Here is a 23,508-nt window from a genome sequence, read left to right on the forward strand (position 1 = left end):
ATACAAAACATGTGTTTTTGACACGTCTAACACCCTTATAGGTTCTAATTGTCATATACACTGCAAATAATCCTGTTAACTTCCTGCTAAAAAAGTAAAGGATATTATGTGCTTGCTGATCAGCATGTAGTTCTTTCCCTGTAAACATAACTTATGCAGTGCTTTCTGCTCTAGTGGTCTTTTCATTTCCTGACCTGGTAAACCACTGTTCATTCAACTAGTATATCAGACAAAACCATTTAGCTACTTCAGAGTTAGCTCTCAGTTCCTTTGCTCACACTTCTTTTCTGGGTTCCAGATTGCTTGTCAGAAATTTGCCATTTCTCCTGTTAATTTCTGATTTGCATTCAATTTTACGCAATGAGATCCCTTTGAAAGCAACTCAAGCGTGGCTAAAGATGACAATCCCTTAAAAAAATTAATGGCAACTAAAAATACTGTAAGTCAAAGGTTGGTTATTAGTAGTGTTAATGGCATATGCAATAGACCTCTGTCTAAGGAGATGTGCAATTAATGAAATTTTGGGAAAAGATCTTTCTAGGATCAAAATTGCTGTCAGTAGCCTTTTACACTAATTGTCATATTCCTCCCCTTTTTCCATTACTAGCTTAATTTAGGTACTAGACAAAGAAGGGCAGTGATATACATCTGAAAACAAATTGCCAACTAAAACTCATTAAGAACCCATACTTTAAACCAATCACATTCTGGAGTGTGCTAATACTTGCCAAGTTTCACTGTGGAAAGACACACTGGATCTGTCCATTTCAACAGTCACTAAGTAACTTCAGTACATCACTCATATTTTAAACGCCTTAAACATCTCAAGCTCACAAATTCTACAATATCAGAATTTTCCATTCAAAGCTATAGCTTTTTGAATATCTTTTCAAGGTAACAGCATTTGCCTGTACAACATCTTCTTTATCAGTTTATGTCTGGCTCTACTTCCTGTCATTCAGTCTATATTTGGGCAGCATCTCTATAGTTTCCACAGTGCATCCTAGTCTCTTCATAAGTCAGTGTCTGAAGGCTTTTGCATTCGCTACAACCATCTTTTGGATTACCTTCATATTGTTTTTTCAGGATAGAATACCGACAAGTTGTGATATAACATGACAGATATATTCCTTTAGATGAACAGCAGGATAAGCAGCCATACATCCACCAGCAACATTGTTCTGGTGTACCTGTGTCAAATCTGCAGTGCACACAGTGGTGGCAGATTCCAGAGTCTATAGAGTATCACGTTTCTCCCAGAGATAGAAAAACCTAAGTGCCAAAAAGAAAACAATCAATGGCCCAACTGCAGGTTGATAATGATGACTTTCTGAAGAGAAATCCCTTGAGAGAGAGGTACCTGAATCACATCCCTTATTGCATCTTCTGTAGAGGAAGAATGAAATGGTACCACCCAAAAGACGGTGTGCACAGTCTGCTGAGGGACAACAGTGTGGAAGCAACAGAAACAAAAACCTTAGGTCAGCTGCCAGTTTTAGAACCAGCTGTGACTGTGCATGTGGGGAAGCCTTGCATTATCTTAGGTTAATGCAGGCAGTTATGTTTAGTATGGTACCCAGGCTACTGATTTGACCTATCTGCCAAGTCCAATGATACTGATCACTTTTAATATAGTTGAGCTACGACACTGGTGCAAGGAATCTCAAAAGAACGACTGCAGGGAGTCTGCAATCCAGTGAACTTGCTCTTCTTCCACCTTCCTCGTTTTCCTCTCACTGCAAGAACACAGACAGGGAAAAGCAGATGGGCTCCCTGCTCTCAAGGTGAACAGCCAGCAGCACCCCTAACAGCAACTTCAAAGACAACCCTAAGCAGCCTCTAAAAGCTGAGGCTAGGGAATTCTTGGAGAACCAAGAAAGTACAGGGGATGGAGCTGCCAAACTCTTAAAACTCTCAACTAAGCACATGCCAACTGAGATTTTTGAAAAGCTTGTGAAAGTAAAAAGCATTGCCCTGGCATCAGAACAGTGGCTATCCACTTGTTCTATTTCTAGCTGTTGCTCCAAAGCGCAGACACAGTAAAACTCAATGAAAAAGTTAAACATTATCACAGTTAAACATTTTTTTTTAATGTAGACTCAGTTTAAGAAATGTCTGGATGGAATTTTCTTAAAACCTTTTTAAAGCAAGTTACATGGAAAATTTCAGACCGAACGATTATTCTTTGGCGAAGTTATATGTAACTAAAAACAGGACCTTAAAATAGGAAACACTGAGCAACCTGAATTCAGGAAAGTACTTCCAAGTCAGTCTCAACATAAGAACTGAAATTGCATAAGTGGCACAGGTGGTTAAAGCTCAAAAGAAACACAGGTTCTAAATTAAGCATTTATTTATGTTTACATTTTTCAACTACTTCACCATTAAGAACATTATTTTAAAACTACTCTAAAAATGCAAAGATTCACAAAAAGGTTTCTAACTCACACACTGTAGTGTTCCTTTTATAATGGTCAGTCAATCAACGGAGCAAAGACCTAGCTAAAGCTGATGGACTTAAATGATGACCTCTCCTTCTCTTACACTGGAAGCCTACATATAGAGGTCACTTGACAGCACTTCCACAGTTTGCCTCAACTGTCTCATCATCTATAGCCTCTGACTATATTTATGAACAAGCAAACTCCCCATAACTTTGACGACACAGAAATATGTTCTCTGTATCCAAAACTGCCCCTTGCCAGACCGTATACTGCTTTTTTCTTTTCTGTAAGAAAATAAACCAATATGGGAATTATTGCAAGTATCTGATCAGTTTTCAGAAATCCAAAGTATCTTCCTCTGACACTCTTGACCCCTTGCAATGTGAACTCCATTTTCCTTTCATCTCAGTGGTTACGCTCAGTTATACTGCCTTTTAGAAGAATGCAGTGCATTGTCACTTTTCTGAATGGATCATCAGTATCAGAATTCATTGAAATTCTTTATCTCTTCCCAGTACTACCTTGTTCTAGCCTTGGTTTCATGGAACCGAAGACAAATGAGGTATATAGCTCATGTGAAGAGAATCATGAAAGAAAGACTCTCTCCAAAGCTGTACCACTGAGTATACCACACAGTAGAAACATAGCAGATTAATACTTCCATTTCAGGTGCTACTTTTTACTCATGTAACTGCAGTTTATATACCATGAGTTGGAAGACATGCATTGGCTTATAGATAGTGGAGCATGCAGTTCACTTGGGTATGTATAATGTATTCTTCTGCCAGCAACGTAAGATTTTTTTTAAAATTTGGCTTCTCCGAAGGAACATGGCATAATGCCCAGTGGAACAAATGTGGGCATACTGTCTCTTCTGACTCTGATTCACCCAAATCCCAGATGCAAACCTTTCATCAGAGAGAAAGGCTATTTCTGATATCAACAGTAGATGCTACTATGCAACATAAATAGTTTATTTTTAGTAAGAAGACTGCTGTTTCTGCTGACTAAATCGATTATACTTTATACCCATAATTGCTGGTTGTCAATTAGCAAAATTCAACATTATGTAATGACTAAGAAATGCAATACACAAGCAAGCTTTTATTCATAGAGCCTGACCAGGATACTACATACACTGGGAACCATCACATAAAACAATTAACTACCTAAATGCCATAAGAAAACCATAGAATATGAAGATTAAGAGATGTCTTTCTTTGTGTGACAGTTGTTGTATATCCACATTTCTGGATTACGCCCTCAGAGATTCCAAACAAGCAGTCTGAAACTCAAGTTACACTTCTTTTGGTTCCTGCACGAACACATCCACTTGATACTCAAATACCGGACTAAGAGTGCAGTTCATAAAAAAGATGCGTTCACATTATTTGAAATTCGGGTAGTAAGCAGACCAATATCCCAAAACAATTTGTTGCCAGGTTTTCAGAAGCAGATCCCAGTTGGAAAAAGCAACTAAGTGGAACATTCAAATTAGTAGGCAGGTAAGAAGTCCTCCATCAGCTATTTGCCAATCCTGCTATATGGGGCTTATCAAAGAAAGAAAGTGGCTGGTTGGAGTGGAAATCTGCCTTGCTCATTTTCCATTGGTTTAATGTACCTTTGCATGTGAGTTGAAGCAACCTCTTGGCTGTTCTGACTCATACCCAGGCCAGACTAGTGCTCTGTTCACCTCCTGATGTCTCCCAGGAACAGAACTTGGCTACCGGGGAAAACTGACCTCGTAGGCTCAAAACCCTTCCATGGTATAATTTGTTGTGTTTTCTAGCACAAAGTGGAATGAAAGTATACATTATTACGGACACATTCAAGAAGTGTTCAGGACTAAGTGCTCCAATTTTTAAGCAGCTTGCTGTAGAGAGAGCGTAATTAACCTTGCAAAACCCCTTTCCAACTAGTCTTTTTAAAAGATCTCACATAAACACTAGTGCTATTAGCACAGGCACTAATATGGAATCTAAGGAAGACTCTATGTAAATGCAAACTCTGAATGCAAACTAGTTCCACTAAGCCCATATGCTAAGCCACAATATCATGTGTCCTTTACATGCCACGTATCTTAAAAGTATTGGAGAAAATACTCAAGATGGCTTCAAAACTTCTTTTTGCATGCTTTGATTCCTAGCATTTATTTAGGATCACCTAAATTGGCAGGTATCACACGTGAAGAATACAACCTGAATTTTCAAATCAGAAAAACAAATAAGAATTACCATTCAGAAACTGCTTCAAATAATCTGAATAGATTTCATAACAAACAAATCCCAGACATTAAAATTGAATATATTATGATATGATCTCCTTGTAATATTAAAGGCCTTACTTCATAATCTATAACTTCATAAAACCAAAGTTTTCTTCAACCTTAGGACTGGATTAATTTATGATTGATGGGAAAAAACAGCATGGAAAACCTGGAAATATTTCTCTCCCTAGTTTCCCCTAGCTTCCTTTTGTTTATTTTTTCTTTTTCTTTCATTTCTTGATGGTGGCTGTGTTCAGAAAATTGATTGTAATTACACATAGGAGAGAAAAGTTAGTGAATGGAATACAAATGAGGAAAACAACATTTATGATATTATTAATATAATTCCTTTGGATCTCTTCAAATAAACAGGCTAAGATTTGGAAATAAGTAAGAATCCTCCATATACTGAAACTGAATAGACTCTGAAAGGAGGCAAAATCAATACATTTTCACCCTGAATCTCTTGTTAGCACCATGAGACAGAGTACTACAAATACAAAAAAGTGGCTAGGATCTTTAGTCACTGGCACATTTTGTCTCCATAACCACACGTGAAGCTTTAATATAGTCTTGTTCCTACCATAACAACTATTAATTTGGAAAAAAAATACCAGTCCATAGGCAGTAACATGGATTTCCCATTGATAGAGTCACCAAAGTTCACAGAGAAAAAGGCTGTGTAAAGTGTAAGCTTCTCAGTGTGTTTTACGTTGTCATAATCAGCAATAGCTTTGTTGTAGGTATTGTGTGTTATAAGTCTTTCAAACTTTCAATTACAACAATCATTTGTTAGAAAATGCACACAAAATATCATATAAAATACAAACCATAAATTACAAGCCACCTCCGTTCATTAAGAAATAATTAGAAAAACTTTCAGCAGAATGAAATTTATGCATGTGCAATTTTATTTGCATATGCAGATTGTTTAGAGTGAACTTAAGGATTTTAAAACTGAAATTAAGAAGAGATTAAAAAGATTTTTTAAAAAAATAGCATTATATTAAAAATACTTTTGCTTCTAATGCAAATGCACTAAGAAAATCTAATTATAATGATACAAGTGCTGCACTACTTAAGATTATGTCAGCTCTTCAATTACTAACGCTTATTCTCATGACTATAACTCAACAGCAAAAAAGTATTCTGTGTTGAATAGTGGCCCATAGTTTCTTCAAAAAAGCAACATTAAAGATGGAAACATAATTCTGCCGCTATGAATTACATACAGTTTGAAATTACTATTGTATGCAAATTTTTTACTTCCTTCCAAGGAGCTGGCTGCCCCCAGAGGAAACTGGTTTTCTTCAGAATTTAATAGAATCAATCTCCTAGCACTTAGTAACATTTGATTTCAAGCAGGATTTGGGGTAGAGCATTCCACCTTAGACCTGCAAATATTATCCAACACAGCACAAAGTAATGCAAAAGGTTTTGACATACAGGTTTACCTGATATATCTCCAGTATTCCTGCTGCTCCATAAAGCACATTAAATATATATATTAGACACAAAGAACAAAAACCTGCAGTTTAGAAACGTTTGTAAGATGGAAACTTTTTGGAGCTAAAGGTAAAAGGACTATGGAGCCACACTATCCATGGTTTTTACAGCTGAGGAACTTAATCCATGGGAAAAACCAGACTTTTGTCAGCATGCGGAAGTTGAGAATTTTTATTTTTCATACTATATTAATTTCTGTTCATGCTAGCCTAACACTGTCCCAAAACTTTCTTCAACGTTCAAGAATGGACACCGCTAAGAGGAGCCTGACAAATGCAAGAGGCAACCTACAGTAGCCTGCAGAGTACAGCAGATATGGGCAGCACTGTGAGGGTACTGTAAGACAATGTGAGGATCCCATACATCACTTAGTGGAAACTGCCTGTGCTCAACACTATTTCAAGTTATTTCAACACTGAGTACTCCACTGCCATTTCCACAGTGTCAGCTTCCCTGCATGTGAAATAAGCATGGGGATCTTTCCTGCCCTTGGAAGGGTACTGTGAGTTACTACAACTAAGTTTCCAAAGCACTTTGAGATCTCTGGATAAAGGTGCTAGATAAGCGACAAAGATCTTTCCGTATACTTATTTTTTTTTTTTCAGAGTGTGACTCAGATCTTACTTTGCTTCCAGTGCCAGTGCAATGATGCCTGCAGCCATAGGTGCAGAGGCTGAGGTTCCAGTATGGCTGTCTGTGCAACGCTGCCTCAGGTCTGTGGTGATCTGGAAGAAATTGAATGTGTGAAATTTAGAACACAGCTTCAGAAATCAGAACAGGTTTCATTTGCTCAAATGAGTTGCATGTACGTGGAGGGTATTGCCGCCTTTCATTGCAAGGAAAGGCAAAAAAAAAGGAGTCTGAATACATGATATTACATGTTCTGAGCTTGAAGTCACTTGTGAACTTGGAGAAGTGTTCTCTGTATCGCACTGAAAACATAAATTAATCTCTGTTTTTTTCATGGCATGATCAACAAAAAGACTTGTAAATTAGAAAAACATGCAGAGGGTTTTAAAACTGCACAGTTAGAACTCTGCCCTTCTATTTGTACTTATAGAGCACTTTCCATCCAAGAATCTCAAAGTGCTTTACAAACAGGAATGAACTAAATCTTACAGTGCTCCCTATATACAGACTGGTTTTGCCCATTTTAGAGACTATGAAAGAGGTACAGAGGGGTTAATTAGGTTGTCTGAAGTCAGACTGGAAGCATGTGAAAGAACAGAATACACTCGGGCTCATGCTAAGTACCATGTTTAATCCTTCCTTCATGCCTTGTGCAATAATTCACATGAAATTAAGCAACAATTCATTGGAAAATCCTGATGTCATCACAAATTTGGCCTAGACATCACCAGCCAATTAGTTATTTGCAGCTTTAAATTGTTATGTATTGCTTAATTATATGCTGCCACATATTTTTATATGTAATCTAAGTGGATGTATGAACTATAATGTGCAATACCAACTAGAGGCACAGCCTTCTACTTAGTGTTAGGATGCTCCTGTCTCAAATGAATTTTACGCAGATTCTTTCTGTAAGACAGTAAATCACACACGAAAAAGTGTTTATTCTAAATTCTGCTTTTCTAAATTCTTCTTGTTTCAGGCAATGTTAATCAAAAGTGATTCTAATCTATGCTATTCTTTCCAAAGAAGTGGTTCCTAGCAAGAGCAAGGCAGTAGAGTCAAGAAGTTACTACTACCTAACAGAAGCTCAGGCAAAACCCAGGCGGACCTGGGAACAGTTACTAGCAGGCAGCAGTCTACAGCACAGAAACCTCCATGGAGGTGGCAGAATGAATGACCTGTGACATCAAACCTTATTCTCAGCATTTCACCTGATCCTGAGATTTGGCCACTAGTAGACATAAAATATCTGCCTGAGGGGCAGAGGAGAAATTGCGTACGCAGCTTCTTACCTAAATATACAGAATTATTGTATCTCCATTTCATCTAATTCAGTAGTATCATACTTCATTTGCAACACAGATATGTACAAAGATGGGAGAAAGAGAGGATCAGAGGTTCGAAAAATCACACAAAAGCACAGGGCATGTAAAAATGCCTATCTAGTTTTGAAACTGGAATTTACGCAAAATATGATCCGAAAAAACAGCCACATCCCATCTGGGCAGAATACAACCAATTGCATTTAGGAGGTATAGTTTTCACACAGTTGCACTAGCCGTATTCAGTAGTATACGTATTACATAATTTGTATAAGACTGCTGAAAGTTTTCATGATATGTAAGCATATGCAAGCCAACACAAAAAACTTCTAATAGAGAAGGAGCTAACAGCATCCAGGAAATGATGGTTGAAAGGAATTAGTGAGCAAGTGAAACAAAATGGGAGCTTCTAGAAGTTGGAAAAGACGGATTAAAGCATTTACGATGTCATATCCTTACATTTGTGAACTTACCAAAGGCCAGATTCAAGAATAAAGGTCTAGAAAAAACAGTTTTCCCTGTTATTTAATGCACACATTGTTAAACAATTTCTTCTATCTGTCGTCAGCTAAAAGTTGATCCCCATAAATAAAGCATTCATATAATTTCTTTGTCTCTTGCCTTTCCTCCTATTGACTGTGTATTAATTCAGACAATGAAAATTAATAGTGTTTGAAAAACTTTTAGACATGCAAATTCCATAAATGCCCTGACAATATTAAGAGATGAAACTGCAGCAGGAACAGCCCTAACACTACACTGCCTATATGTGCAGATGCAAGTAGTGGTTTTGCAGATGGGATTAACATGGCCAAGGACTACAGGATGACATGCACCCAAATAGAGACATAGAAGATTGAGGTATCCCATTTGGAAAAACACTGGTCAGTGTTGTGGTGAGGAGTCAAGGGAGTCCAGGAAAAAGAGAGGGCAGAAAAAGGGACTAATACATGCTTCTCTCTTTTGTAGCCTGGTACCTTGTCCCCTGCTAAAAAGTGGTGCAGTAGGTGCTTTCCTCAGAGGACCGAAGGGTAGCAAAGCCTACCGGAGGTCAGGCAGGGAGAAGTGCCCTCACAGCAGCTTCTCCTTAAGAGACAGCCTCTCTCAAAACAGTGAAAAGCACACTGCATTGTGCTATCTCTGTTTCTCAACCTCTGGAAAAACATGCTTCCAGAGTGTTTTTATTGTCCTGTAGCTACAGATATTAAGTACAACGAACCATGGCACTTCTTCATTTGGCATGTTGCCTGTCACGTTCTAAGTGATGTTATGGCAGCAGTCTGAACTACAGGCCCTTATCTGTCTCTTTCACTCCGCAAATATTTCAGCAGAAAATGCATAGGGAAAGCTTCCTCAGTGGAAATCCCATTCGAGCTATTTCAAAGGAAAGTTACTGACAGGAGCCGAAATGTTTAGGTGTAAATTACCTCCATGATCTGAGGTCTGTTTTTCAGCACTATGGATTCACTGTCAGAGAAGTGTCGTGTCTACCCTGAGAAAAAAAGAGTACAGGTCCACCAAAAAGCGAGCAAGTTTCAAGAAGAAAAATGGGGCCCCAAATTCATGAACCACAATAAAAGGACATGGTATTTGACAGCACCATGAAGCTGTCATTAGTGTGTATTAGCTGTCATTCTGATCAATAGGGTGGGGAGAAGGAGAAATTTTTGAATCTTTTGTGGAGTACAACACATTTGTATGCTTCAAATACCTTTGTAACAACTGCTGATGTATGAAAATGCTGATCAGACTACCCAAGAGAAGTCCATGCAATATATCTAGGGCCATGAGTTATATCCACTTCTAAATCTTTGAGTCAACTAGGTTTGACCAAAGACAGTGACAATGTTTCTGGTACTGGCCTAGTTTAATCAACATGAAATTAGCAACTTAGGACAGACACCCTGATGAAAGGCAGACAAAAATGATACGAATCACCGCAATGCACTGTAATACCTGCCATATGCAGAAGTCCAACAGCTGTCAGAAAATGCACACATTTATTAAAGAAAAAAACTCCAGACACATTGTAATAGTTTTGCAGAAGCAACTTGCTCTGAAGATTTAGGAGATGCCATTTCTGTACAGTCATTATTAGGGCTGCATCATCAATATTTCCATAGTTTCACTGATTGGGAGGTTAATGACTGAGGTCAAAAATGGGATTTCCCTTAGCAGAGAACATGCTCACTCTTCCTCTCCCAAGCCTCTGCATTTCTTGCTATTTCATATTTCATGACATGAGCTTTCTGAGCTGACTGAACCTTTTTTTACCTTCTACTACAGTTCTTCAAGATATGTTGGTTTCTATGAACCTGTGTCCCTAGAAATGACAAGGGTTTAACAAAAATCTACCGCTCCTTCTCACATCCTTTGTGTATCTGTAGCTGCCCAAAATTGAAGATGCCATGTTGTGTGTATCTTGATACCCTGAAAGAGTTTCTGAACAAGAGCGGATTTTTGTTTGTGTTTTAAGAACTGGCAGGAGATGTTGGGTTTTTTGTGGTTTTTTTTCAAGTTCTGCTTAGAGCAGAAGCTACTCAGCAAGGCAGAAATATATCTTAGAAGAGAAAGAAACTCAGCACATGCATTGGCATTTTTTAGAAAACAAAGAAATAGGTGGAACAGTAAGTAGAGAGGTTATTTTCAGAAGGTAAGTTATGTTTATAAATTATATCTGTGAAGGACTTCCATATGTAAATTCCTTAGTGCTTTAAGAAATAATTTGAAAAAGAAATTCAAAGGAAATGTGATACATGGGTGCAACATGTTTGATAAATGAAAGGCTCATACAGATAAGTATATTAGGTGGCGCTTAACCTATCCTAACTGCATGGTCTGGAGCAGGGAAGCTATCTTCCAGCATTGTCCTATAGTATTCAAAATAGCAGAGAAGAGAATAATAGGAAAAAATACCTTGACAAATGTATATTATTAGCCAATACTTCTGTATTCATTCTGTTACGAGAGATAACCTCTATAAAGATGTATATTTTTATGGTCTTTACCTACTGTTGATTTGCCTTAGTCCCAGAGTGTGAGTTTCTATGTCTATACCTATGCTGGCACTTTGCAGCTGTTCTGGAGAACACCTAAAAATAATTCTAGTTCTTTTCTCTAAGAGTCTATGTAAAAGGCATACATCCAGCTGCATCTGTGAAATGTTTGTAGGCTTTGGGCTTGTTAATACATCCAAAGGTTGGAAACTCGGTCCATAATGGGCTAACAGTTACTGCAATAAAATTTCGTACAGCATAAAGTCAAGCACACTTGGAGTACCTTCCCTGTCCAACAAGGAACTGATGCAAGAAGGTAACATCAGTGTGTGTTTAACTGTAATCATTAGCTCAAATTATTTCAGGTCAGAATTTGCTTCCATTTACAGAATCACAGAATCACAGAATCACTAAGGTTGGAAAAGACCTGTAAGATCATCAAGTCCAACCTGAAAAAAAAAAAAAAAAAAACAAACCACAAAAAACCAAACCACAACACACCAAAAACCAACCCACCCCACACCACACAGCACCATGCCCATCAAGCCACATCCCACAATGCCACATCCACACGCTCCTTGAATACCTCCAGGGAGGGTGACTCTACCACCTCCCTGGGCAGCCTGTTTCAATGTTTCACTACTCTCTCAGTGAAGAACTTTTTCCTAATATCTAGCCTGAACCTCCCCTGGCGCAACTTGAGGCCATTTTCTCTAGTCCTGTCACTCATCACTTGGGAGAAGAGACCAACACCCACCTCTCTGCAACCCCCTTTCAGGTAATCGTAGAGAGCGATAAGGTCTCCCCTCAGCCTCCTCTTCTCCAGGCTAAACAACCCCAGCTCCCTCAGCCGCTCCTCATAAGACTTGTGCTCCAGACCCCTCACCAACTTTGTTGCCCTTCTCTGGACACGCTCCAGCACCTCAATGTCCTTCTTGTAGTGAGGGGCCCAAAACTGAACACAGGATTCGAGGCGCGGCCTCACCAGCGCTGAGTACAGGGGCACGATCACCTCCCTGCTCCTGCTGGCCACACTATTTCTGATACAGGCCAGGATGCCGTTGGCCTTCTTGGCCACCTGGGCACACTGCTTGCTCATATTCAGCCGGCTGTCAATCAACACCCCCAGGTCCTTTTCTGCAGGGGAGCTTTCCAGCCACTCGTCCCCCAGCCTGTAGCGTTGCATGGGGTTGTTGTGGCCAAAGTGTAGAACCCGGCACTTGGCCTTGTTGAACTTCATCCGGTTGGCCTCAGCCCATCGATCCAGCCTGTCCAGATCCCTCTGCAGAGCCTTCCTACCCTCGAGCAGATCAACACTCCCTCCCAACTTGGTGTCGTCTGCAAACTTGCTGAGGGTGCACTCTATCCCCTCATCCAGATCATCAATAAAGACATTAAGCAAGACCGGTCCCAAAACTGAGCCCTGGGGGACTCCAGTTCAATGTCAGTAAAAAAACCTCCATATGGAAAACAGAGTTGTGTAGATGAAATTATGTTCTTAAGCTATCATTGTACAAGACTGAAAAAAACCTCCAGGCTAGAAAACCTTCTAAAATTATGTTACATCCTATATTTGTAACAAGCAATTATAAAAATGTGTAGTAACGAAAAGAGAAATAAAAAGTTTTTTGCATAGTTATGAAAGTGTAGGTGCTTCTATTAGTCCATATTGAAATAAAAATATTTTTGTAAGAATTTTTAGTCCACACAATGAGTGCCTAACAGTGCCTACTGTTTGTTCATCTACCTCACAATACATTCTGTGCATATTGGATAGAAAAACAGAAAAGAAAAAAAAAAGATATTAAACTGAAGAACTGCAAGGAAAAGTATGAAGGAACTGTGGAATACAACACTATAAAGTTCTAACCATTCACTGTCCCTTAACCGCGGATAAGTATCTTTGTACTACAACATCGGAGAATCTCACATGATATTGGAGTTTGTTCCGAGGTACATGACAATAAATAAGAATGAGTTAATTTGTTTTTGTTTGTAAATCCCATGCCAGGCAATTTCTTCCTGATTTACTGCAGTAGTATTTTTTTTTTCCTATTTTGAATATAGGAGTCTCACTCCAACAAAGCAAATCACCATATGTCTTGATCAAATATTGTTACTCTTTTCATGTTACAGCATGTAGTTAAGCCCTTCCTAGCTAGTCTGTATATTGCATATAAATTTATATGCATAAGAGAATTTGGAGAATTTAAATTTAATAATAAACTTTCTATTCATCTTCTATTGTTATTTTTCCCTTTAAACTTACTGCAAGCTCTAAGCTTTTCGTGGAAAGATACGAAGACAATCTCTGACTCAAAAGGAGCAGCAGTCTAAACAAAAATGTGAGATACAATGCAGTGAAAAGGATGTGTGATACAACAATGAAAACAAATACAGATCATCTTTATTCTAGACTCAGCGTTTTACAGCAGTTGAAAAACTTTGTCCTCAAAATTTTCAATTCTGTCTTCAGTTCTTGTTTCAGACAAGACTTCTTTTCAAGGTAAATGAGGTTTGATAGGTCTTTAGGAGGACTGGATTTTAGCAAACAAGTTGGAGAAGAGGATAGCAATACTATCATTATTGCTCTCAGAATCAGGCTATGAGCAAGAGAGTCACACAGGTGAGAGCAATGTCCCTGTCTCCATTGTATGCGTGTTGAAAGCACTGGTTAATACTCAGTTTAAAAAGCTGGCTTCACAATTTCATGTAATTTCTCACCAGGCTGTAGCATAACAGAAGCACGTAGTTGTTATCCTTTATGGGGATAACTGGTTTACACATAACACAAACAGAAAGCTATTGACTGCATCTACTGTACACTGTTCTGCTTTGTCACTGAAGGTGTCTAGAGGGGGAACAGGCTTGCCTGGCTTTAAATGCCAAGTACCAGTAGTAAAACACCCTCAGATAGGCTGTGTGTTTCAGAATTCAATTGATAATACAGTACAGGAAAAAGCATATTGGAGGGAGTATTTATGGTCTGATATTCAAGTATTTGAGACCAATTAATCTTATGGCACATGCGACTTCAAAGTTGCTTTGCACAAGAGTGCAAGGGTAAATTAAGTTCTGGTAAACAAAGGATCAACAGACTTGGCTTAATTCTTAAGGCTCCTCAGTAAGTTTATACTTTTACCATTCACTCTGCAAAACGATGCACTCCGTAGGAATAATCTAAAATTGGCATATGCAACTGGATTGCTCCCAAAAGAATGGAGAATCTGATTAGTAAAAGCAATCAGTGCTTACAGAATTGATGGACTTCAATTAAAAGTTATTTTTACTTATCTCTAATAGCCTGTGTGAGATCTCCAATGGACACTCCAAATTAAGGACATTTTTAAAGAGGCATATCTTTAAATCTTTTCAATAATGTTTACGTAATATCTCTTCAGTATTTCCCTAATTATGGGATAATGTATGCTCATTCTATATATAAGAGTTAATCTTTCATTTATAAAGTATGCCTTTAAAAAATCTTGCAATAAAATATAAAACTGCAGATATTAGCACAGTGCATAAATTCTAGAAGTGATGGGTACTACACTTCAGTAAACTACAAAACTGTCTAGTTTTGTGGCTCATAAGAAAGTCTTTAACAATAAAGGTGAGATCACCTCCAGGTGTTTTTGATTCTAGTGTAAGTCATAAGGGAGTGACAAGTCAGAAGTAATCAATGGTCTCTTACTGAAATGGTAATTCTGTACAAGCAGAAAGTCCATGCTAATTGAAAAGAATGGAAGACAATCATCAAGAAAACTACACCTATTAAAAAAATCAGAGGAATACACAAAGATTAAATCAGCCAAGTAGAAAACTACAAATAAAGACTGAGAAACAATACCGGTATTTTACCAGATTTTAAAAAAGTGAGCAAGGTCAACAAAACAAGAACACTGGAGAAGTTCCAGAAGATCGGAAGAAAACCCGCACAGTGTCAATATTTTGAAAGGGTAAGCAGTATTGCCGCAATTATTTCATCTATTTGGCAAGTTTTTATCTAGTCTAAAACAGCTGATACAGGATCTAAACTGATTGTTAATAAATTAATTAATTAGTAGTATATTAAATGGGGGGTAACATAAGCTGCTGGAAAAGAGAACTTGCCAAAGTGCTGCAGTACTTCTTCCCTGACCACCACTTTGGTTGAAAGTAGCATAGTCAGGATTGTATGAGACACATAATGTGAAACTGCACATTAAAAAAAAAAAATTATTTAAATTTAAGAGATTAAAAATGTACATGATACACAATATATAGATTTAAAATGGGATAATTACAAGGTCTCAAAATGTAAGCATGTATAAGAAGTCAGATATATAATTAGAAGCAGAGAAATCATATACATCCTTACAGCACATATATGAAATGAGCCTTGTTTCTAATGAGACCTTCTACAATTTGATTCTTGGCCTTAATATGACCTAAAGCTTTTATCAAAGACCTGGAAGAAAACACCAGCACCTTCTGATGAATGTTGCACTTAGAGAAACATTGGAGAAAGTGATGATGAGGGCTGGTCTGGATTGAGTTCTAAACCACTACAGCCAGTGGTAAATGATGCAATAAAAAGACCATAACTACCCTCATATCTGTCCTTGGACTACCAACTCTGAAAAAGAAAAGCAGCAGCTCTGAAAGGGGGTTGGGCGTCACAGAATGGTGAACACATTACATGACAGTGAAGCTAACAAGTCTCAGTCAGGCTTAATGTATAAAGAGAGGGGAACTGAGCTGGCACTCACAGATGCACATTTTTCTGTGCATTTGGCACTGATACCGCTACTACCTAACTGGTGTGTCCAGTTTGGGTGCTCAAAGCTCATAAAATGGGAGAGGGTTTATAAGAAAACATGCCTTATACAGAATGATGCAAGAAGCTTACCTTCATTTATCAAAAGGGATTAACTGATCAGGCTACATGGGTAGAGAGAAAGGTGTTAGACAACTACAGTGCTCTTTATACTAGCAATAAAATCTCTGAAACAACCAAATGCCTAGAAATTGAAGCTAGAGGAGCTCAGATAGCAAATGAGAATTTTTTTAATGGCAACATGTAATTAAAACCACTTGCCCTAAATTTAAGTGGATTTTCTGTCACTGGCAACGTCGAAAGCAATACTGATTTTGTTCATAAAAATTATTGTTGAGTTGACAGCAACTGCTGGATTTGAAGGACTCAGGGAAGTCCTACAGACTCAGCTAAGCAAGAGGTCAGGCTGGGGAACCACAATTGCCTCTGCTCACCTCACATGGTATTAGTCTTCATTAAACATGAAGTTAGTGAAGGTCTTTTAAAGGACAGTAAAGGGAATTTAATCACAGAAGTGAGGACTGCTAGGAGACGGAGTAACTTCTTTTCTTTATTATTTATAAGGGAGAACAAGAACCTGCCAGGAAGAGAGATAAGGTTTCAGTGGAAAGAAGCAAGTTAAGAACAGAAAAATTACTGGAACGAAGTACCTCAGAATAAGTTTAAAACAAAAATTAGATCATCTGAAAATAGAGGAGGATCCAAGAAGGGATGGCCAGCATCCCAGAATCCCGAAAGACAAGGCGGACACTATTAAAAAAACATAGCTGCAAGAATTTTTAACTCCTCACTGACACCAAGAGAGGTATCTGCTAAGGACCTGAAAGAAGTAGGATATGTTCTGAGGCCTACTGATGGGCTACAAGATATTAGTAATGCAAGAACTCTGTTTCGGTGGCAGTGGCAATAGGGTCTTTGAAAGCATCACTCAGAGACGGCAGCAACTAGGTGAGTGGAAAAACCTGCAATGAACTGGGTATACCTGCACTGCATTGGGCTGCAACACACAGAGATGCCCATGCTGGTTTCAAAAAGCAGTATTGTGAGTCCAACTGAGTAACACACTGGGGCTAAATGAACTTGCCCACATATGAATTTTTTCTAAAGCAGTCCATTAATTAGAATAAATGAAGTCTCTCTCTCCCCCTGCCCGCAAAGCCACTATGCAAAACACAAACAAAAAAATGTTTTAAAACCGTACAATTTTCCTGTCGTAGGATTCCCCGCTGCTGTACGTTGTAGCTAGTGTGGATGCACATTCTTCCAGATACCACGGCTTCTTCCCACTTTCAGCTGTGCTGCTTATGGAGATAGTGTAGATGCTATTGGTGTACCCATCACAGGAGCAGTGGTCTCGACTCCTTCCACCATTTCCAGATGCCCAGACAAAGACTGAACCTAAGCCTCTTCGTCCCTGTTTGGAAACAGCACAAAAGATTTGATTAATAATTCTTCTTTTCCCCCTCACCTGCTTAACAAACCAGTCTTCTTCTCCCAACGATGAGAGAAAGACAATAAAAGAAACTAGCTCACCGAGAAGAATCTGAAATGAAAACAGGATTTAGCCGAGTTCAGAACCAGACATTAGAAAAATTCAGAAAATAAGCAGTGTGAAAACAGCTTTAGAAACAACTTTTCTACAGTGTCTCTTTGTTGCTCTGCATCTATCCTGTCCAGCTGTACCAAGAAAGAGGTGCTGAAGACTCAGAGGAAGCATTAAAACATCATACTGAGTTGGAAAAGGAAAAGAAATAGCATACTTGAAACTAAAACTCTTTGTAATGCATGATACCTTTCCTTTACTAGGGTGCTCTCAGCTGTTTCTTCTTGGGTTGTCTGGTGGTACTAGGTATGGTTTGTGTAGCATTATATCACAGAATCACAGAATCACTAAGGTTGGAAAAGACCTGTAAGATTATCCAAGTCCAACCATCAACTACCACCACCATGCCCATTAAACCATGTCCCACAATGCCACGTCCACATGTTCCTTGAACACCTCCCCAGTGAGGGTGACTCCACCACCTCCCTGGGCAGCCTGTTCCACTGCTTCACTACTCTCTCAGTAAAGAAATTTTTCCTAAGATCCAGCTTAAACCTCCCCTGGCACAACTTGAGGCCATTTCCTCTCGTTCTATCACTAGTCACTTGGGAGAAGAGACCAACACCCTCTTCTCTGCAACCCCCTTTCAGGTAATTGTAGAGAGCGATGAGGTCTCCCCTCAGACTCCTCTTCTCCACACTGAACAACCCCAGCTCCCTCAGCCGCTCCTCATAAGACTTGTGCTCCAGACCCCTCACCAGCTTCGTCGCCCTTCTCTGGACACGCTCCAGCACCTCAATGTCCTTCTTGTAGGGAGGGGCCCAAAACTGAACACAGTATTCGAGGTGCGGCCTCACCAGAGCCGAGTACAGCGGCACGATCACCTCCCTAGTCCTGCTGGCCACACCATTTCTGATACAGGCCAGGATGCCGTTGGCCTTCTTGGCCACCTGGGCACACTGCTGGCTCATCTTCAGCCGGCTGTCGACCAACGCCCCCAGGTCCTTTTCTGCGGGGGAGCTTTCCAGCCACTCTTCCCCAAGCCTGTAACATTGCATATACTGTGAACCAGAGCATCATTGTTTCACAGACACTATAAATCACAGAATCACAGAATACCTGAGGCAGGAAGGGACCTCAGGTCATCTAGTCCAACCCATCTAGTCCATTATGAATGCTAAATGCACAACACAATGTATAACCAAAAATGGACAAAAATAGAAGATTCTTAAAAATCTATTATAATGAAGCACTAAGGCATTAGTTCAGCACAGTATTTTAAATATATGACTAGTTGGGCAAGTTACGTAGGCATATTCATAATTTCAAATGAGGACCTTCAAAATAGGTAACCTTACCGAGACATTTTCTTAATACACCAAAGTTATATAGTGTCCAAGTGAATCATAAGATTTTTGGTGGTGCTAGTACTCTTATACAGGCATTGATATGAAAAGTGAAGATCATCAGTAACCTGTATTGCTGATATATGGGAACTGAGAATTACCAATATATGAGTAACTGGGCTTTTCCTGATTTATATTTACATATTTCATGCCAGTGAATGGAATTCAGATTCATGCAACTGTATAATCTGCATTAATTATCAGCACTCACTATCTGGATGCACTTTAACATTTAGATAGAAAGGTTCACCAAAGGACTAAACTTACCTTCAATTAAGCTAAATTGTGTCACCTTTTTTTACATGACATTCTCTCAAAGCATGGGACATCCCTCTCAGTTATACCTCATTTATACCTCATTTGCTTGCAACTCATCATGTAGTATCCACCTGTTTTTTTGGGTAGGCCCACCCCTGTGTATGATAAATTAATGTTACAAGGCATAAACCACCACTTTCTGTGCATGAATTAATTGCTTGGCCATGGGGGGAGTTTGCTTATTTGCTTGGGTTTTTTTTCTAAACAGACTGCAGTTGTGTACCACAAACAACATAAAGACAGCTGTTGAACATCTACCAGGTCAACTTTAAACAATTAGCAATTCAAAGATTCATTTAATCTAGATGCTCAGAGGGGTTTCACTCAGGCTTTCTGTCCTGAGCATAACTGAACCTACATCAACATAAGACAAAAAACCCTTTCAGTTCACAATCCAGGCCTGAGTTCTCAAACATTGAGGAATTTCATGTTTTGAGTTTAATAAAAGTATACTACCTGGAGAGACTCTTCTCTCCACCAAAATAACTTAAATATCCAATTCTCCTGGCTAGTGTTTACATAAGGTTATGTCTCTAAAATGCAACTTCTCATTAAAAAAACATTTCAAGCAGAGAAAAAAACCCAGGGTGCCAAGTTAAATGTATTATGAAATCCACATTCTCCAGACAAGATCAGTCTGATCAGCCAGGAAGAGTAACTATTTCAACTTCTTTCACTTCCTTTAGTTGATCTTAGCTGCTACACTAACAAAAAGATGCAAAATAGCGACAGTTTTTGTTGTTTTAAGACAACTTTATGAAGTGTTACAGCTCTCCTTCCCCACATTATGAACTCTTGACAAGCCAAAACCCCGTTTGCATTTGGGGTTCTTGTTCTGCCTGCTTTTCTCAGCCAGCAGGGTCTGATTCAGAGCCTCCCAAAGCCAGTGGAATGTTTTTTGCAACTTCACGGGGCTGGAACTGGTTTACAAACCACTTCTCTTTCATTCTACCATCTAGTCATCTCCCTTTGCATATCTTTACTTCTTACCCCTCCATTCTGAAAACATCTGATGAGACAGATGAAAGGAAGGGTAAACAGAAAGATTATTTCATGCATATTCCCAGCAGCTCGAGGAGCCAGAACTTAGGGCCCTCTGTATGGTTGTGGGGAATGGGACGGAGGATTACGCTAAAGATATGCTGGTTCTCTACTTTTTAATGTGCTCCTGCTCGATCTTTATTTGTTTTGTTTTGGTTTCATCCCACCATCTCCTGCAATTAGATCATGCTTCCCAGCAGTATTCTATTATTTGCTTTCATCTTCCGTCTCCTCAATGGTCATTTTTGGCTTGTCCATCAGTTCTGACATCTGTTTCAGAGTCATGTACAGATTCCTGGCTGGTTCTACATTGCCCTTAACAAACAACTTCTCTCTCCTACATACACACCCCCTCAAAAATGTTAAGATATGTATAGGTAGGTAGAATACATAGAAAAAAGCATATCATACAGACAGACTTCTACCTCCAGAACATGTCGGATTATTCCATCAAAACTTTTTTTTGATGAATTTTCATAAGTATCTGCTATCTGAAGAATTTTACATTTTTCTTCACATGTGTTTCTCAGAGGCACAGTATTATGTAACTACATTTGGCCAAATTGATACCCCATCAGAAATTCAGAGTAACCCACCAATACAACCAAGAGAGAAGAAATGAGAATTTAGGGTAATCAAACCACAGATTCAAGGAGGAGAAAAATGGAATCTAACTATTTTAATATTTTGTCTAAAAGTCTGTCTTCCACTTTTTAAAAAAAAGTTTTGTAAAAAAAATTCTCAAAACCATATGCATACAGGAAAATATCCTGTCAATAACAGGCCACCTGTCATTTTTCTGCTGTCTTCATCAGCTGGTTTTGTCTGCAAACAGCAGTATAACGTTTGCTGTCTGCAAACAGCAGTATAACGTGGTTTGTCCCATTCATGCCATGAAAAACTTTTCACAGCAGGGTAGGACTGTACTTTGTGTAAATTTTGCAGAAGCAACCCTTGAATTATTAGCTTTTCTGTACAGAGAATGTATCTATATTTCTTTAGATGCATACTTATGTGGCTGTACTAATAATGAAAAATGAGCTGCAGAAACAGATATGTGCATACATTTTTGGACACAAAATGTAGCCCTGATGAAAACACGCCAATGGATGATAGAAATTCTGCAATGCAGTGTTTGAAAATAATAAGCACCAATTTATATTTTAAGAGTAATGACAGGGCTTTAAAAATAACAGTTAGGTGTACCTGAATTTACCTTTCCATGCTAAGTTTTTTGTAAACAATTAAGAACAAATATTTCTTCAAAACTAATGTCTCCTGCAAATATATAAAGTATTGACATCTCTGTTATTGCGATTAAAAAATAAGTACCAGGTGCACTGACTAATGGAAAAGAGTACTTTCTAATACATACAAAGAAAGAATTCCCATTCCTCTAACACATTGCAATACCTCACATTTAACAACTCAGCGTTTCACAGAAAACAACAGCATTACCTTCAGTCTGGGGAACACGCTAAAGATCGTGTTCCTAGAAGCTATTTGGCAAAGCAAATTGCAGCCTTAAGAAAAAAAATAAGCAAACCCCCAAACTAAATTCAACCTGACTAAAATAATGTGTCAAGTAAGTAAGTTCTGGTTTACGTTTACCGCCTATTGTTAAACTACCATTTGGTTTCCTCTTTCTCCCTGTTTCCAAACACCTTGCTTTAATTCCATAGACCCAGTCATGTTAAGGAAATTATAAACTTGCTAGTAACTATACCAAACAAATAATTAGAGCAACAGCATCAGCTGTCCTACTGTATGTGAATGCCATTCCCAACTGGTCTCCTTTAAATCCATAAAGTTAAATAACATTTGGACCGTGTTACAAAGTTAAGACAAACACACATGCAAGGCACTCTAGCTTTTACTGTTTGTCTAAATCTATCATCTGTCATCTGCCAGATGCCCAAGGGTGTCAAGATGAAAAGTCAAGCCTTGAGCTGCCAAAGAAGCCATGTGTCATTTATTATTCAAAAGCAAAGGTGCATTTACAAACCATATGGGTACAACTTGAGCAAAACCAAAAGAGTTAGTGAACTATAGCAGAGGCATAGACCAGGGTGGAATGGGTGAGCAGTGAAGTACACACTCAGGCTTGTCCCATGATGTTAAAAATGCATTACTTCTCGCTCTAGGCACAGTGTTTTTCTGCTCTTCTATTTGCAATGATAGGTACTGACTCCCTCTTACAAACTCTGTGTCCACTTGTGCTTGTCAGTGCATATGTCAGATCATTATGAAATGTTCTCCTTTTGTTTTGTGTACTTTCTTAAATTGCATAAAATGTCAGATAATTAAAAAAACAGCGATCAAGTGTTCCATTATGGAAAAGAAAAAGTCTTTCACTGACAACTAAGACTTGCTATTGACCTAGTCAGAGTTCAAATTTCTAGCACATTTCCTGGGCAAAGCCAGTGTTCTCAACACACAGCTGACCTTGAATGAAATGGACTCAGGTCATTGACAGAAAGACCCCAAGGCAGATATTGCACATGTAAAAGCATGGCACAAGAATTTTGGAGCGTTCCCACTTTTTTCCTGCTAGTGCCTCCTTTTCCTTGCCCAGCAAGTTGCAAGCAGGGTAAGTGATATGAAAGCTCTTTTTTTTCCGGTTCAACAGCATGGAAGGGTTAGTCTGCCAAGAACCACAGCCAGTATGAACATGTTTGTAATGACATCTGCAGAACTTCCTAACACTATTAAAAGAACATCCCCCACTCCAAGTGTGTGCATTTGTATATGCGTGTGTATATACATGTAAACCACATCTTTATGAGTGAATGCTTTAGTGGCACTGTCAGGAACCATTATAAGGAAGAGGTCTTCACAAACTCATCTAAGGACAAGCAGCAGCCCCACATACTTCCAATTTGCTTCCAGAACATTTCCATCTAATAAAAAGTTTCCATCTACGACGTGTAGTTTGAGCCAGTGGAGCAAGATCCATTCACACTATTTTACAAAGTTTAGACTGTACATTCATTCACTGCTTTACAAGTCAAGCCGCCTTAATCCAGCCTGTGAATCCTGATGGTTTCCTGCCCAGGAATCGAATGCCCCAATAACCCTCCCTTCCTATAGGGTGAGTTGCTGTCTCTACAGACGTGATCAAATTTACCAAGGGACAGGGAAGGAAATGTGAAGGAGTAGGAAAGGCAGAGGACAGAAACGCTGAAAGGTACAGGGGTTGCAGCCAGGGAGAGGT

General features: G+C 38.8%; 1 protein-coding gene across 2 annotated transcripts in view; it reads right to left on the reverse strand.

Annotated features, from left to right (window-relative positions):
- Positions 1-23,508, reverse strand: part of PCSK5 (proprotein convertase subtilisin/kexin type 5) — a 251,520-nt gene that overhangs the window by 116,868 nt on the left and 111,144 nt on the right. For both annotated transcript variants that reach the window (XM_059833233.1, XM_059833234.1), the window contains exons 8-9: positions 17,188-17,400; positions 6,841-6,941 (exon numbers count right to left, since the gene is read on the reverse strand). In XM_059833233.1, the coding sequence (XP_059689216.1) occupies positions 6,841-6,941; positions 17,188-17,400 (314 nt within the window). The remainder of the gene's footprint in view (positions 1-6,840; positions 6,942-17,187; positions 17,401-23,508) is intronic.

This window comes from Gavia stellata, chromosome Z, assembly GCF_030936135.1.
Source record: "Gavia stellata isolate bGavSte3 chromosome Z, bGavSte3.hap2, whole genome shotgun sequence".
Lineage (NCBI taxonomy): Eukaryota > Metazoa > Chordata > Aves > Gaviiformes > Gaviidae > Gavia > Gavia stellata.